At 38.7% G+C, this 17,293-nt stretch overlaps 1 protein-coding gene across 2 annotated transcripts in view; it reads right to left on the reverse strand.

Moving 5' to 3' along the window:
* Nucleotides 1-17,293, reverse strand: part of slc8a4a (solute carrier family 8 member 4a) — a 63,685-nt gene that overhangs the window by 9,860 nt on the left and 36,532 nt on the right. For both annotated transcript variants that reach the window (XM_079898264.1, XM_079898263.1), the window contains one exon: nucleotides 1,380-1,486. In XM_079898264.1, the coding sequence (XP_079754390.1) occupies nucleotides 1,380-1,486 (107 nt within the window). The remainder of the gene's footprint in view (nucleotides 1-1,379; nucleotides 1,487-17,293) is intronic.

Raw genomic sequence — 17,293 nt, forward strand, 5'->3', positions numbered from 1 at the left:
GATCCAATGGCATTGGGCATTGTCATGGCGACAGTAAATCTAGCCCAATGATGTTGGGGGGGCACCAGGGGGGGCCAATCATATTCCAGGGGGGGCCGGTGCCACCCCGTGCCCCCCCTCTAGACACGCCCCTGCATTCGTGCCGCGAGATGTTTTATAGGGGGCGGTAAAAAACGTCAGGCACCGAAATCAGGCACCGAAAGTTTCGTTCTTATTCGGTCTGGTTACTACCGTTTACGTCGGAACCGGTTCCCTATTGGAACCGAGTTTCGGTACCCAACCCTACTAAAGGCGCATATTACTAACGTGCTCTTTAAATAACAGAAAAAAATGATGCGCCATTGACTTTAGTCAGTCTATTTCAGTTGCCTTAAAATAGCAATGTGCCAACAATACGCCTGAACACACCTCGTTTTCAGACCAGCACGCCCATGGGCGCACAAATGGGCGCAAATGCATTTGCTATTTAAACAACGGGGCGCAGGACGTAAAAATGATAACTGCGTAGAGCTGAAACTAGCAAAAAACACTTGCATCGCACCTGGTGTATGATAGGGCCCCCAGTAATTTTAATATTTAAACTTCAATTTTAAGTCTTTCATCTAATATTTGTATTGTAATATAAATATTCAAATGTTTAAAATGTTTTCAAAAATTACTGCGTTAAACATATTTCATTTCAATTACCTTTGAAAGACCTAAAAAGGCATTTTGAGAGAAAAAAATATTTAAATAAATATCGCAAATTTTCTGTGGTCCACAGACTGCATTGTGAAAAAACAACAACACTGAACTAGATTGTGGATGAATAGTGAACAAGAATACTGCATATAAATGACAAATGTTTAGTGAATTCATTCCTTTGTGTTTATTATAATCAGTTGCAATGTATCATGTTGTAGTAGCGCTATATATAAGCAGGAAACAAACACATCACTTTGTGTGTTCTAGAGAAGCGTTGAGGAGACTGAATGTCAAAAATCATCAAAAAATGCTTATTCATAATTGGATCCCATAACAGTGCAACAATTTGAAGAGCATGGGGATGAACATTAAATTAGAGCAGTTAGTACATAATTAACGTGCAGAAATGGCCTAAAGATATTGCTTCAAAATGGCCGCTTACACTGCGACCAGTTAGTGCCTGTTCCTACTCTCCCGTTATAACAATCACTCATTCAATCACTCAAGACCACAGTCCACTGTCTCCCATTATTCGCTCAATTCGCACAAAGAAACCTTTCAATCAAATCTGTTCCTGAATTATTCAGGGATAGATGTGATAGCTATTAATACAATATTAAACAGAGACCCCAATCTGTATTCTAATTCAAAACCACAGAACTCTGCAGATGGATGTCAAAAGGAGATCCACTGACCGTGTTTCTGCCCGATCTCCAACAGCACCGGCTCCCCAAGGTGGATGGTGAAGGTTTTGTTCTTCTCATACTCCTCATCGTCAATGACCTTCACCTCAAGGATCTTCCTGTGTTGGACAAAGACAGAACATTTTGATGGCTCAAAGAAACTTTACAAACAAAGTGTGTTACAAACTCCCAAGTGAGTAAGTCAAAGTTGGCAGTGGCAGGAAAAACTACCTAAAATTGATAAAGCAGATTATTAAGAAACATTGGTATAGCTATACATTGGTAAGCAGCCATTGACAAAGACTTGGAGAAAGAGCTGAGGAAAGGCAGTGGAAGAAAGGGGCTCATTCATGAAACACAAGCAGAATGGTTTTCTGTGTAAATCGTTCGTAAAACCGTTCTTATGTAGATTGTCGCTTTCAGTTCAGTGCAACAATTGATGTAGGAATGGATTTATGAATGATTTACGCCTAAATTCATTCTGCTTGTTTTTACGCATGAACCCCAAAGAGTGTATGCAACATTCCCTAATATTCATTGAATGAGAAAATTATTGAAAAATGGTAATGAAAACTTTATGCAGTGGGCATTTTTGAGTTTCCTGCATTATAGAGAAGTGCAAAAGCAGAAGAGCTGATTCCCTCAGAGAGGCAGGAACATGCAGCAGACGGGGCTGCGGTACAATGGAAGCAGGTGGTTAGCCACGGCAAATCGCCATTTGTCATTATTAGCAATTAGAACAGTCAGAACATGGTTGATAAACACTGTCTACAGGAAAGCTTTACAACTGCAACAAGGGGAGAATTTAATTAATTTAGCAAAAAAGATGGTGGCACACAATCACCACAGTATATCATTGTAATCATGGCTGTACGCAGGGTTTTACAAATACTGAGGTCCAAAAACTGAGCTTGCCTTGAGGGTTTGAGCGCCCCAGAAAAAATGTTGATTTCCTTGATCTACAAATGTCTTTAAACCATGTCAGTCTTTTTTCATTTTTGTCTGTGTCAGTGAAATTTCATAATTTCATGAAAAAAATTGCATTTGGGTTTGGAATGACAACATTTTAATTGGTAAATGTTAACAGAATGAAAAGGTGAACTATCCCCTAGACGCTTATAGAAAGTAAAAAAGGAGACGCAAATATTAAGACTGTAGATTTCTCAGCTGAGTTAGACATTATTTTGCATTACTGTGCAGTAGCAGAAACTGAAAAAAAAAGAAAAGAAAATGAGTTTTGTCTGCGTGTATCCAGTCTAATCCTGGATATGAGGACATAAAGGAATAGAAGTGAACTGAACTCAAGACTGTTTGGGACAGAGCTCATGGATAATGACAAAGGTAAGGGACAAAGGTTCGTTAGGCATGCTCAGGTATATCTGCATTTGCAGTGTAAACACACGTTCCCACTGCTGTTTTGTACTGTAATCCCTCTATTACATGTTAGCACTAATCTTCTCTCTGCCCACTTCTCTGTGCTTTGCAGCCTTCATTGGCCAGACGTGTGTGTAATTAAATTCATTAGGACTTGTTCTTTATTAATTAGCCCACCGTGCTTATCTTACATGATTGTAACACGTGCATGCCTTAGCACATCCCATCCCCCATTTTTGTCTTTTTTCTCTGTATCTGCAGTTCTCCTGACTACATCCCAATCACCATGTAAACATCTTGTCTACACTATAGTGTGTGGCAGTGTCATACAATAAGCTCAAAAATACAAGGAATAGAAAATTGTGTAGGAAATAAGCAGTCGCATCATAATTTATTTATATAAAAAGCAGAAAGTTCAAGATTTCTGCCAGTTTGTGCCACTGAATCTATAAACATGTCCCCTTTCCAAAAAACAAAAGTGTGGTAAAATGTAAAAATTACCGACAGCTCCATTAATAATATATTATATCAATATAATATACAGACACAGTAATAATTATATATAAAAATATTCAAAAATACACAAATCAAAAATGAAAGTAATATAGTAATATTTCAAATAAATACAGCTCTTTTGAACTTTCTATTCATTGAAGAATCCTGCAATATCAGAAAGATTTCTGAAGGATCATGTGACACTGAAGACTGGTGAAAATTCAGCTTTACCACACAAAAAAAATTACAATTTTAAAAATATATTAAAATAGAAAACAATTACTTTAAATTGTAATAATATTTCACAATATTTTTGATCAAATAAATGCAGCCTTCCCAGACAGCAACATAATGTTGGCCCATTTCCATCTGGTACCTGTGGAATCCGCAAAACAATAGAAAATGGAGTCTTCAAGCAAGGATGAATTTCTCTCTTCTTAAAAAGAGAAAAAAATAGAGGAAATATTGGGTCCATCCAATCCTGAGATTGCTTAGAGAGGAAGGAGAGTTCCACCTCCTTATCAAGGAGCAGCGGGATTATCCAGAGCGATTCAAAGTTTACTTCATGCTTTGCTAGCGATACTGGAGCCACATATTAAAAAAAGACCATCAATTTCCATGAACCAATTGATCCTGAACAGTTCTGAATTTTGGCGTTCGCTTGTACGGTGGCTCTGAATTGTCAAAACAACTCTAAAAATGCTTGCTACGGATGCGAAAAACGCAGAAAATCTAACCCGATCTGAATTTTTTTTATGACGGACGAAATTTTCAGAGGCAACGTGTAAATGTGATAGACACAACGTAAGGTCGTATCTATTTTTTAACGTGCAAAATTTTCAGATGAGAATTTCGGAAACAGTGTGCAAGGACTACTGACCCCAAATCGTTGAAAGGCAGTATACATAAAATAAAATGTGGTCAGAATCAATTCAGATGTAGTTTGATTAATACTTCACTGCGTTTACAGCTGCAATTATAAGTGTAAAGATGGTTCTTGTGAGATGAAACTGTTTTTTATATTCTGGTTGCTTTGGCCTGGATGTTGGAGATAAGAAGATCCACACAAACAGCAGGATATGGACGGATGAGGATAACGGAATGCAGGAAGCAATTAACCATGACGCCAGGCATCCACATTAGCGTCATCTCTGTGACCAGGTAACTATGCTAGCTCTCAGCTGTAATTAGATCCATTACTCACTGATGCAAACACTCCCCACCAAAGAAAGAGACAGATGTGCATAAACAAAAAAATCAACAAGGGACCTTAATGCGGTCTGAAACTCACACAGCTGCTCACTTCCAAAACCTATCCACTTCACACTCACATGCACAGCCTGTACGTATGCTAACAGGCATGCATACACGCACTGCAGCCATTCAGCAAGCACTGAAGTTGTCATGGGTGAAATTCAGAAATTTACACACAGCCACACACATGGTGTCAACTCAATAATAAGTGAGCACATTAACAGTGTTTGCAATAAAAATATTCGCTCCATGCACTGGGATCTCTCAAGCTGAAGAGGGTCTTTATGGAGCGCGTGTGGGCTGCGGAGATGACAGGGCGAGCACAGGAGGCGGAACATTAAAAGCTCGGTTCTAAATGAGTCATTAAAAGCACCTTCAGCAGCGCGGCGCAGGTAAGATTCTCATGCATTCACACGGTAAGGCGAGCGCATTAGGCAGGTGTACACACTGCATTGTGTAGGACACTAAATTATGGGGTTGGCATGGCAACAGGTAGCTAGAGTGCGGGGAATGATAAAAGTATAGGCCTTAGGCAAAGGAAAGACAGAGACGGAGTCAGGGAGGAGGAGGGAGAAGTAGCGAGTTGGTGGCAAAGTTAAAAGGGAGGAGGACTTGCATTTAGAAACAGAAATAGAAAGGTGAGGCTGATAAAACAGCGACCTGTTTTCTTAAATGAACGTTAATGCATTCCTGTTCTGAAAGTTACAGACGCAGGGGTAAATACAGCAGCCAAACTATCAAAGGAAGCCCTGTAAGCATAAATGAGAAAGATCAATCTCACTTTCATTCTCTCTGAAAAATATATACACACACATTCACACAGACAGAATGCTTCACAAATTCATGAGACTGCATGGGGCGAAGGAAAGAGACAGAATAAAACACAAGGGAAAGCTCTATCATGCGTTCAGACAGATGTAGATGAAGAGAGACATAAGTGCAACTGGAGAAAGATAAAGGAAAGCAAGAGGAAAACACATTACAGGGGATAGTTCCATCTGATGCCGTTCCATAAGTGAACGGTGAACAAAAAATGAGCAGTTTTGGTTGCCTTTTCCCATGCAAATGCAATGTATAGGGACTTTCAGGTTTCGTAAAAGTGGTTCATAGGACACCTGCACTACATTCAAGGGTGTAAGCTCAGATTTTAACTTGCCAGCGTTCATATTTCTAACAGTCTTTGACATGGAAAAGCGCTACGTCAGGGTCTAAGCAGAAAAGCGCATTTTTCTTTGTGGCAGAATGAAGTAACCTACTGTAGTAATTTGCAATCTTGAAATTTGAAAGTAATTCTTGTCGCTCACCATTCTAAAGTAAAGGATTTGGACGTTGACTGGTTCTTTTTTATATGTAAATGACTTTAAAGGGATGGTTTGGAGTAAAATCAACCTACGGTCCTTTGCACCATGACCTCGAGCCAAACACCCCCCCCAGAAGCCTTTTTTCCCTTGGTTGAACATTATTAAAGTTAGAGCTTATTTAGAGATATCAGCCGTATGGCTTAGTGCAGGTGCTAATGGATCCAAGGTTGTATCTCGTAAATTACCCCACTAATAATGCCCAGAATGGTACCAAACTTCTACAGTAGTGCAAATAGGTTCTGTACTCATAAAACGAGTCATTGGAAAGTTTGTAAGTACATCAGGAGTTTATTTAAATAACACTTGCCTGATGGCTAATGCTATTGCTACCGCTAACCCGGACGTCGAGGTCACTTCAGTGATTAGGGAATTTTGTTGGAAGTACCAGTTTGCAACAATCATTAGTTAAAACAACACTTGTCAACACTTCGGAGTTTTTTTTTTATAAAAAATGTTGAATATACTGGCTTTCTGCCAGGACTTTTACGTGCTTTTCCCTAATCACTGAAGTGACCTCGACGTGCGGATTAGCGGTAGCATTAGCCATCAGGCAAGTGTTATTGAAATAAACTCCTGATGTACTTACAAACTTTCCAATGCCTCGTTTTACAGAACCTATTTGTACTACTGTAGAAGTTTGGTAGAGATACAGCCTTGGATCCATTAGCGCCTGCACTAAGCCATACTGCTGATATCTCTAAATAAGCTCTAACTTTAATAATGTTCGACCAAGGGAAAAAAGGCTTCTGGGGGGGGGGGTTGGCTCGAGGTCATGGTGCAAAGGACCCTAGGTTGATTTTACTCCGAACCATCCCTTTAATTAGGCTGCATTTACAAGGTGGAGATCTGAAACCATTTAACTGCGTGTAACCGGTTCTACTCGACCCACTCCGCGCGGGATCCGAACCGCAGCCTCCGTCGTGGGAGGCGGCAACTCTAACAAGGAGGCTAAAGACCGCAGCCTCTAGCGTCAGTCTCTAGAGCGCCTCTTTGAGATCAGGGTAGTGAGGTTTACAAGCACAACTCTTACTGGCCTACGACAGTTACACTCACCTCCCTAAACCTCACCCCCATCCGGGTTAACCAAACCAAATGTAACCGGTTCTACTCGACCTGCTCCGAGCGGATTAAATACATTTTTGTATCATTTTCAAATTTCCTATAAATTTCAGTTTGCTTCAATGTTCGCTTCATTAATGGTTTTATTAGTTTTTATTTTGTGAACATTTATATTTCGTTTTTAAATATTTAGATCAGTTTTAGTAATTATAGTTTAGCAGAGTTAACAGAACACTTCCAGGTAAAGACATTTAATTTCAGCAAAGTTTAATGTTTACAGTTAACTTTTGTGCAAACCTCTTAATAATAAAAAATAAAATAATTGTTTGAGATTGAACAAAGAACCAAACAATTGCAACTGAAAAGTATAAATGTAAAAATTATTAATTCATGCTCATTCACATTAAAGATGAAATCTTGTTAAATGTGTTGCATAAGAAAAAACACAGTCTTTTATGGTTATTTCTATGATTAATCCTTTCAAATTATTCTTGAATTGATCCACTTATGCTTTATGTTTATTGTATATTTTAATATCATATACTCATAGTTATACTCATATTCATGTGTTCTATTCAGACCAAACATTTAGTTTACTTCTACTCTGAAAATGTATGTCTATTTGTGGGCTAAACATGCTATTTGTCTTTTCCGTTTTCTCATCAGTGTGGTATCCTGTTTCATATGTGTTGTATCTTGTTGATTATTAAGTTTCACATGAGATGGTTATCTTACCTGGAATTAGTGCACGACTGTAGTACAGTTGTTGGACCCCATTGATTTCCATCATAGAAAAAAAAATACTATGGAAGCCAATGGGGTCAATCAACTGTCTGGTTACCAACATTCTTCAAAATATGTTTTGTGGTCAACAGCAGAAAAAAACTTGTACAGGTTTGGCACAACTTGAGGGTGAGTAAATGATGACAGAATGTTCATTTTGGGGTGAACAATCAATTTAAGCTTTTTGTTAATAAATTAACTCAAGATATATTCTCTTATTATCTTCTTACCTTACAATTATGCTTCTCTGGTAAATTTCTCTTGTTTTAAGGAATTTATTTTTTTTGCAGTGCAGAGAGATGGGAGCTAAAATTATTGAGAGAAATCGAGATAAGGACAAACAGACAGATGAACAGATACCATAAGGTAGAGGTGATTAAATGGCTCGTAGAGGAAGTGGTTTCTGCTGTGGGGCGGCAGACAGCTGCACTGGACACATGCTGGATGAAAGCAGATTGTTGTTTAGCTTCAGGCTGAAACACAAGCACCCATAACATCATCAATCCTCACAAACGGCAACACACAGGAGTCTTCATGCTGATAAAGGCTGGTTAGTGCTGGTTTGGTGCTGGCTAACCAGAATAACCATCCTGTTCACCAGGAAAATATAAATCTGAGTCTTTCAATAAAGCTAGTTATGTAGTCAGGTTGGGATTGAAGCAAAATTTCCACTTTTATGGTCCACCCCCCCCCCCCCCCCCCCAAAAAAAAGAAAGAAAAAAAAGAAGAAAAGATTTTTAGATTAACTAATCCTTTTAAAATTCAATTTCTCACACAAATACACAACAAAACAGCGTTTCCAGTACTTCAACCGCCTTCAACACCAATAGGAGATTAAACGTAGGGTAGGCAATGTTTTTCATAAACACTTTTTGTTATATTGGTTGAAACTCTTTTCACATCCTGATAGCAATCAATAATAGAAGTGGTCTTAAATACAAAATATTTTACATTTATCTGCTATGGAAATCTCAGGACCAAAAAAATATTCTACCTAATAGTCCTACCTGCCTGTCAACATATGTATTTCCATACATCCATACTCAGACATCACACGTCATCAGCATTTCATGCTATGCAGAGTTGTAGACAGACGTCAGTCACCGAGCGCCGCAAACAAACAGCAGCCACCTTTTACAGTTCCTCCTGAACCAAAACAACCAGCTTATGCAACGTTCACAGTAATTAACAGATTATTGGCGTAAGATTAAAAGATGGCAACCCGTGACGTTCTACTCGGAGAGGCTGAAGTTTCTATGGCAACACTATCAATGCAGAAATGAATCTGCATGTCAGGTGGTACTATGTTCATTATTTTTGTAATGTTATGTGTTTTGAGACATGAGGCAATTTATTGCTGTCTCTCGTCTCGTGATGCTTTGCAGACACTTCTCTGGCTGTGTTAGTTCATGTGTTTTGGAGGAGGTGTGGATTTGGAGACCCTCTGAAGGGAGGGTGGGATCTTATGCTTTCAAAGCTAGTTTGCTATCACTAGCCTCTCCGAAATTGCCCACCCTACCTTTATCAGTTTCCTTTTCACTTCCTTCATAAATTCTCCTCCATTTTCTTTCTTACAGAAGACTTTCTGGTCTGTGTGTAAGAGACAAAGGCCAGCATGGACTGAAGCACTGCTTTTTGATGCAAATAGAGGAGCTCCTGAAGGTGAGGCTAGCAGTAGGCTTGACCTGTAAATCCATTAGCATTTGACAGATAAAATAAAGTACAGACAGTGAGCACTCTCACAGAGCGGCTGGTCAAACATAATATGATGAAGCTTAAAAGTATTTATTTTTTTGGGGTCGTAAAAAGTTAAGAGCAATACAACAATTTGTAAATCCCTTGGTTTCTATTACATTTTTCAATGCAGAAGTAAACTATTTCCTGTTAATATGCGTGACTTTCAATTCATTAGCAAATAGGTAAATAAATGACTAAAATAATTTTGTGCTACAATTGCGTGCAACACCAAGCAGCATAACAGACTGTTTTTTTTGTGTGTGTGCAGCTAAAATAACTGAAATCGAATGACACCTGAAGCCTCACACATTCAAGTAACAAATGGCTGCACCCGAACTTATGTTAAAAACAAGGTGAATTTGTGCAGCATTGTGCTGCTTAATCCCACCCACTACAAAATCTTAGTGGTTCAAAATCCTTAACTTGACATTGGCCTAATTGGTTGAGACTATGCCACATTGCATGTTGTGTACAGATAAATGGCTTCTCACTGGCCGTATTTCAAGTGTGACCATAAATACATAACACCATGATTTTCCTGCTGGTAATTTACAACACAAAGCTCTATGAACTCATTTCTCACCAAGGCCTGCATAGCGAGAGCCGCTCAGAAAGTGTGCCAGACACTAATGAGAGGTTAAAAATGAATGATTTTACTAAAAAAACACACTCAGCAAATGTTTTGTCAGCACCTAACAAAGGCACTGGGGTGTCATGGCTTTCTGCTTTCATAAATACTTGACTGGTCTGATCAGACCCTTGAGAAATTCTGTCTGTCTCTCTCTCTCTGATCCCCCTTCTCCCCTCCTCCTTTGCGTCACAGTTCGATGTCTTTGATGTGCGCTTTAATGAAGCGCAGCTGGATTAGCCACCGCTCCAGAAGCTAGCTGCTATATATTAGCATGCTTATCTCTCCTTTCCTATCTCTCATATCTGTGAAACATTCACGTTCACACTGCTGATGAAAGTATGCCTCTCTGGTCTCATGAAATGATCAATTACAGGGAATGAAAGTCAAGATGGAACGTTTTCATCCTTTCCCTCATGCTACATCTCCTTTTTTCGTTTTCCATCACTCTACAGGTCTGATTAGGTCATCTGTTCCACTCATTCATTAACAATTGATTGTGTTCATCCCTGATCTTAATCTTCAGCACACTAGCTTTGCTTTTTGGCCTTGGTTTTGTTGTGAGAAGGCAGTGGAAAGTCTTTAATGAATATAAGTGACTGGTGTTGTAGATGAGCTTATTATGTCTGTGCGACGCCAGCATGGTTGATTTACCTCTGAGAAACAAAATGGAGAATTTCAGAGGTTCTCAAGGGATTCTATCTTTAAGGCAGCTTGGCGCAGAAGGCTAAGATGCTGTAGTCATACCACAGCTAAATATCACTGTGGATTCTTTCGAGGGGAGCTTTTTGAGAGGAATTTGAGGAAAATGTATCCTGTTTAGATGGTTAGAGCTGTTTCTACCTATAACCAGTGCTTAATTTGAGCTGGATCCTGTTCCGGAAAATGTCACATTTGGGATTTTTGTGTTAAGTTATTAAATGATCCGGCATGAGCAAGTGCATTACATTATGACAGTACGTGCAGTGAGACAGAGCGAGCACAAGTTTATCCAGATGTATTTGGAGGTTATGTTTTGCTATTGGCCCTCAACATATGTATTTTCGACCAATCAGATATCTTAATTTCAGAATCACTCTTGGGTTGGTGCTCACTGCTTATTGTTTTGCGCAAAGTGAGTTCTGATCAAAAAAGAATCCAGAGAAGCCGGAACTGCAACCCTGCTGGACGACTAATACTAATCAGGATAGCGGGAGACACAAGCAATGGGTGTTAGATCAGTTATAATTAAACGTAATGAAAGAGGCAATGACATTGTCGGTGAGAGAATATCACTGACCAACTAAATGATATTTGGACTTAATGTAGACAGAATACGTGACTGAATAATACACTAGGGTGTTGGGTCGTGCAGAAACTTGTGAATGAAGCTCTTATAGTGCCATCACCGTTTAGTCACATAATCGTATGTTCCGGGAAAACTGAAGTTGTATGGTCAGTTTTGGATGACAGGTCCCAGCGCAGAATTGTTGTTTTGGATAATTTACAAATTAAGCACTGCCTATAACCATATTCACTCTGAAAGAAAGACCAAGTTATGAACAGAGAGACGTCCCTCAGGGCCACAGTTCTCTGTGTTAGACAAATCTCAGTGTCAGTGGTGAGATTTCTTTCTTTTTTTAGTTCTGCTTTTTCAGTTCACATTCACCTCAAACAACCTCCTTGTATTGGCAGTCTGTAACTTGGGCAAAAGATGGAATCAAACATGCTCTATTGACAAAAATGGAATATTGAAATTCAAGCTGATGCAAAATACTAATAATTATTTTCATGTTGTGACCCATAACCGAAACAAGGCAGAAATTAGAAATCTACACTACCATTCAAATGTTTGGGTTCTGTACGATTTTTTGTTTTTGAAAGAAGTCTCCTATGCTCACAAAGGCTTAATTTATTTAATCAAAAATACAAAAAAACAGTAATATTGTGAAACATTTTTACAGTTTAAAATAAGTTTTCTATTTTATCATGTTTTAAAATGTAATTTATTCCTGTGATGGCAAAGCTGAATTTTCAGCATCATTACTCAAGTCTTCAGTGTCACATGATCCTTCAGAAATCATTCTAATATGCTGATTTGCTGGTCAAGAAACATTATTATTATCAATGTTGAAAACAGTTGTGCTGCTAAATATTTTTGTGGAAACCATGGTAATTTTTTTTTTAGGGTTCTTTGATAGAAATTTGAAACAACCTGAAACTTTTGAACAGTAGCGTATTTGTTACACTAAAAACAAAACACAATAAAAGTGAATTTAGGCATCACAACACGATAATGGACAGTATAAATTATGAATATATTCCTTTTGCAATGTGCTATTAAAAGTCTATACTCTTGGTATGAGAAAAAATAAGTGCTCATAGAGGAATAGAGGAAATACTTCTGGGATGCTAGACAGTCCCTGAAAAACTGGTTAGAGAATAGAGCTCAGAGAGTTTGTGTGTGTGGTCTGAGTTTGCTACCTAACAGTAATATTAATGAAGGTTGTTTTACTTTTTTAATAACTCAATAAAATATTAACGTACAAACAAACAGCCCTGCCATCCTTACAGAAACTCACATCTACATGCTCTTAAATAGAAAGCTTCCAAAGAGATAGTGCTCTTAAAAGAGCACTTAGAAGCAATAATCTAAATCTTAAAATAGTTAAAAATAATTCAATATGTACAGTAATATGACCAGATAACTAATAATAGTAAACAAAATAAAGCAAACGAAAAAAGGTAACACTTTAGCTTAGGGTCCCATTCTCACTATTAACTAGTTGCATATTAGTATGCATATTACTAGAATATTGGCTGTTTATTAATACTTAAAAAACACATATTAATGCCTTATTTTGCATGACCATATTCTACATTCCTTAATCCTACCCAATAAACCTAAACTTAACAACTACCTTACTATTAATAAGCGGTAATTGAGTTTATTGAGGCAAAAGTCGTAGTTAATAGTTAGTTAGAATTGGACACTAAACTAAAGTGTGTCAAAAAAAAAAAAAACTTTCCAGCCAATAACTGATGTTTTTATTTGTGTTAAATTTTCTACACTGAATAAGTTCTAGACATGGGGTGAATATACAACAATTCAATATAATTATCACATGTCAGTGAGAAAGAAAAAGGAAATTCTTTTTAATTATATTTGGGTCTAAAACCCTGTGAAATGGTTGCAGAAGAACAGATCCCTTTTCATCATTTGGTTTTAAAGTAGCATAGAGAACATTTGAGAATTGTATAACAATATTGCATGCTGCTTATTAAGAACTAAGAGAGGAGTAGTAAAAGAGGGAAGAGAGAGGGGGGGGGGGGGGGGCTTTAGGGATCATCTCAGTTACAGAGGCAAGACTCATAATTACAGGAGGAGTGTGTGTGAGAGAGAGATCTGAGATCTGATAAGATGAAGAATGTAATTAATTTTAGCACAGTTCTCTCTCTTTCACTGGAATCATATACTCCTGTAATCCCTAATTGTTTAACTTAAACCATGTGGGCGAAAGCCAGACGGGTTACAGAAAGAGCATGAATATAAAAAAAGAAGGGGGTAGAAGATGGGGTAGATGCTAGAGTTAATGTCTATCCATCTATCATTGTTTTCCTTCTTGCCTAGTATTACAGGAAAATGTAAATCACACGCATCTGTGCATGAGCGAGGCCTCATTACGGTGTCTAAGATTCTATAAGGTGCTGGAAATGGGGACTATATAAATAACCGTATGAGGTGGGCAAACCTATTATCACTGGGCAGTCTCACCACAGAATTGCACTTTATTGGTGGATTGTATGCAAATACATGCAGCACGTTAGCAAGAGATTCTTTCTGTTTCGGATTCAGCATAAATCTGCCTTAATCTCTTCCTTGCTTTCTTGTCTCCTGAAAATGTTCCTGCATCACAGAGGCCTGGAAGAACAGAAGCTTCAGAGTTCATGCTGACAGGCTCAAAAGAACCTGTGATGAAATAAAGATGATATGTGATGGAATAGTCTATATTTGACACATGACATGTTCTCGCATTCTACAAGACACAGCAGAGAAGAATGGAACAAAACACAGATGTGTTTTGAAAATTTGCGGTTTTTAATATTGATGAAATGGTGCTCTGGTGACCAGATTTATTACGCATTAAACTGGAAGGTATATACTCTGAGATTATATAGTACATGCACTACCATTCAAATGTTTGGGGTCAGTAAGATATAAGCCAGAATTGAATTTTGGCCAATAGTTAATTGAATAAGCCAGCAGCCATATCACCCTGTAGCCCAAGACTGGTTGCCCACTGAAGCTAAGCAGGGTTGAGCCTGGCCAGTACCTGGATGGGAGACCTCCTGAGAAAAACCAGGTTGCTGCTGGAAGAGGTGTTAGTGAGGCCAGCAGGGGGTGCTCACCCTGTGGTCTGTGTGGGTCCTAATGCCCCAGTGTAGTGACGGGGACACTATACTGCCAAAAGAGCACCGTCCTTCGGATGAGACGTTAAACCGAGGTCCTGACTCTCTGTGATCATTAAAAATCCCAGGATGTCCTTCGAAAAAGAGTAGGGGTGTAACCCCGGCATCCTGGCCAAATTTGCCCCTTGGCCCCTGTCCATCATGGCCTCCTAATCATCCCCATATACTGATTGGCTTCATCGCTGTCTCCTCTCCACCAGTAAGCTGGTGTGTGGTGGGCGTTCTGGCGCAATATGGCTGCCGTCGCATCATCCAAGTGGATGCTGCACATTGGTGGTGGTTGAGGAGATTCCCCCATCTATGTAAAGTGCGCTTTGAGGTCTCAGAAAAAGCGCTATATAAATGTAACGAATTATTATTATTATTATATGCATTTTTTAAAATTAATACTTTTATTCAGCAAGGATGCATTAAATTCATCAAGTTTAAAAGTGAAAATATTTACAATCTTGCAGACAAAATGCTGTTATTTTGAACTTTCTATTCATCAAAGAATCCTATGTTTTCACAAAAACAGCACAACTGTATTCAACATTGATATTAGTAAGAAATATTTCTTGAGCATCAAATTCACAAATTCAATGCCAATTCACTCTTGTTCCTTATGGCTACAAATGGCGCTGCTGGTTTCTTGTGATAGCAAAAGCCAAAATTAGAGCATTGTCAGTTTAAAATGTTTATTTCTAGCAGATCTAACGAAAACCCAAACCATCGCAACATTCTACTCAAAAAAAATGTGCGACTGCACATCTGTTCACCCATGCAAGAATGTGCTTTGTACAAACAAAACAACATTTAGTCAAATACGGTAATAATCCCTATTTGTGTGCAAAAGCATTTCATAACATAACAGCACTATGGCTCCGAGCTGAGAGGTATTAACCTAATTAAAGTATTTGTGTCTTATGTTTGTGTATGTCAGTGCCTGTCTGTCTTTGCAGCTTAAAGCAGCACCAGTGGCCTGAGACGGACGCTAGTCCCCAGTCGCTCATTACAAGCTTCTGTGAACCGCATCACAGCACACCGCACCGCGTTTCATTTCTGCACCGCAGGTTTATGCGCACATGGAGGGCTGCCACCAGGGAAAAACAAATAATGCTGGATAAACAACTGCGCCGAAGAGTGAAGGATACACAACAGTGTGACTCTGTTTCACACGTTGGCACGTACCGGCTGTGTCATAGAGGCCCAGCCAACGCACTGACACAAAAAGCATTTCTGTGCGTTAAATAGATGCGTGGGTGTCGGGATGTGTTTTGAAGCGAGAGTGGGCTACGGGCCTGTGGGCGAACATGCGAACGCGTGGGACGGTAATTTACGCCTGCAGTTTAGCCACACCCAGACAGAAAACAAGTGTGGTAAAATATGGTAAGAGCGGAAGATGAAGTACATAAGCAAAAAAGATGCCCTACGGTTACAAAGTCTCATGTACAGTGTCACAGTCTGTCCAATGCTCCCCTGTAGTCACGTTCCCTCTCTCTTTCTCTCCCTAATGAACCGTGGGAGGATGTCTATTTCTATCCGCACGCTGACACGGACACACACACGCAAAGCTTTGACTGACAAAAAGCACAAATCCATTTCCAGCTTGGTTGAATGTCATTCTCTTTGCTTGCACACATAATAGGATCATGCCCAGAAAAAAGAAAAAGAACGAGGGAGAGAGAGAAAGAAAGAGAGAAACTGGCATGTCTCTTGGTTTCTAAATGATTAATTTAAATTTTCAACTCACACGCATGCAGTCGTAAAGAAATGCTCCAGATACACAGACCTGGCATTAAAAATGTCTGTGAGACAAATCTGGCGATGACGAGCGGCAAAGAAGAGCTAAAAAATAAAAATGTCACGTAAGAAGATGAAGCAGAAGACTTGGATAAATTGAGAGAGGATGACAAGTGTGTGTTGGAGGAGTGGGACCATTTCTAGCTCCCAAACATTTCACCAAATTTAACATGCAGAATGCTAGAGTTTAGAAAATAGAAATATCAGTTTTCATAGATACTAACTGGCAGCAGAACCACATTTGAGGAGGACAGTGGTCTTACAGATGCCAGATGGCTGCTAAATAAACATATATAGCACTTACATTTCAGAAACTGCTTGAACAGACCATCACACTTTTATATAAGGAAATCCACACACTCACATTCAGGACACTCTATAATGCATGTCGGTAATACACAGGCAATGGAAGAGTGTAGCCACCTATTCACTCCAACAAACAACAAAGCGCTATTCATTCATTTCCAATGGAAAGTAATACAGGAGCTACATGGAATTTCAATCATGTGCATATGCACTATTTTCAGATCCGATTTTAGCTTTACGTGTGTTGAAATTTTAGTTTTAATTTTTACTTTTGCGGCTAGACTGTATGCAACCACAGAGAGCGATAAGTGAGAAATATAAATATTTTTCCACTAAAATGTTCTTCTTTAACACTATTTCTGTACAATGGGTGGTTATGAATATTTATGTCAGAAATAATTGTTTTATGATTGTTAAATGAATTTTAAACTTTCCCTGTAAAAAAATGAACATGCTCAAATCTATAAGCTTGATTTCATAAGATAATGGTGCTTCAAAGCACTGCAAAATCAAATTATATTTATGTCTGGGAAAATTGCTCGGCTTCAAATCTAAAATAAGACTCTAAAGTAATAGGCCAATTGAGGTAAGCCATACGATTATCTTCACTTCAAAAAATAGAGAGAGGAAAACAGAAGGATGATAACGTTAAATCTGAAACACTTACGCCATGCCCTTGATAAATTAAAATAGAAACT

The sequence above is a fragment of the Squalius cephalus genome, assembly GCF_949319135.1.
Source record: "Squalius cephalus genome assembly, chromosome: 17".
Lineage (NCBI taxonomy): Eukaryota > Metazoa > Chordata > Actinopteri > Cypriniformes > Leuciscidae > Squalius > Squalius cephalus.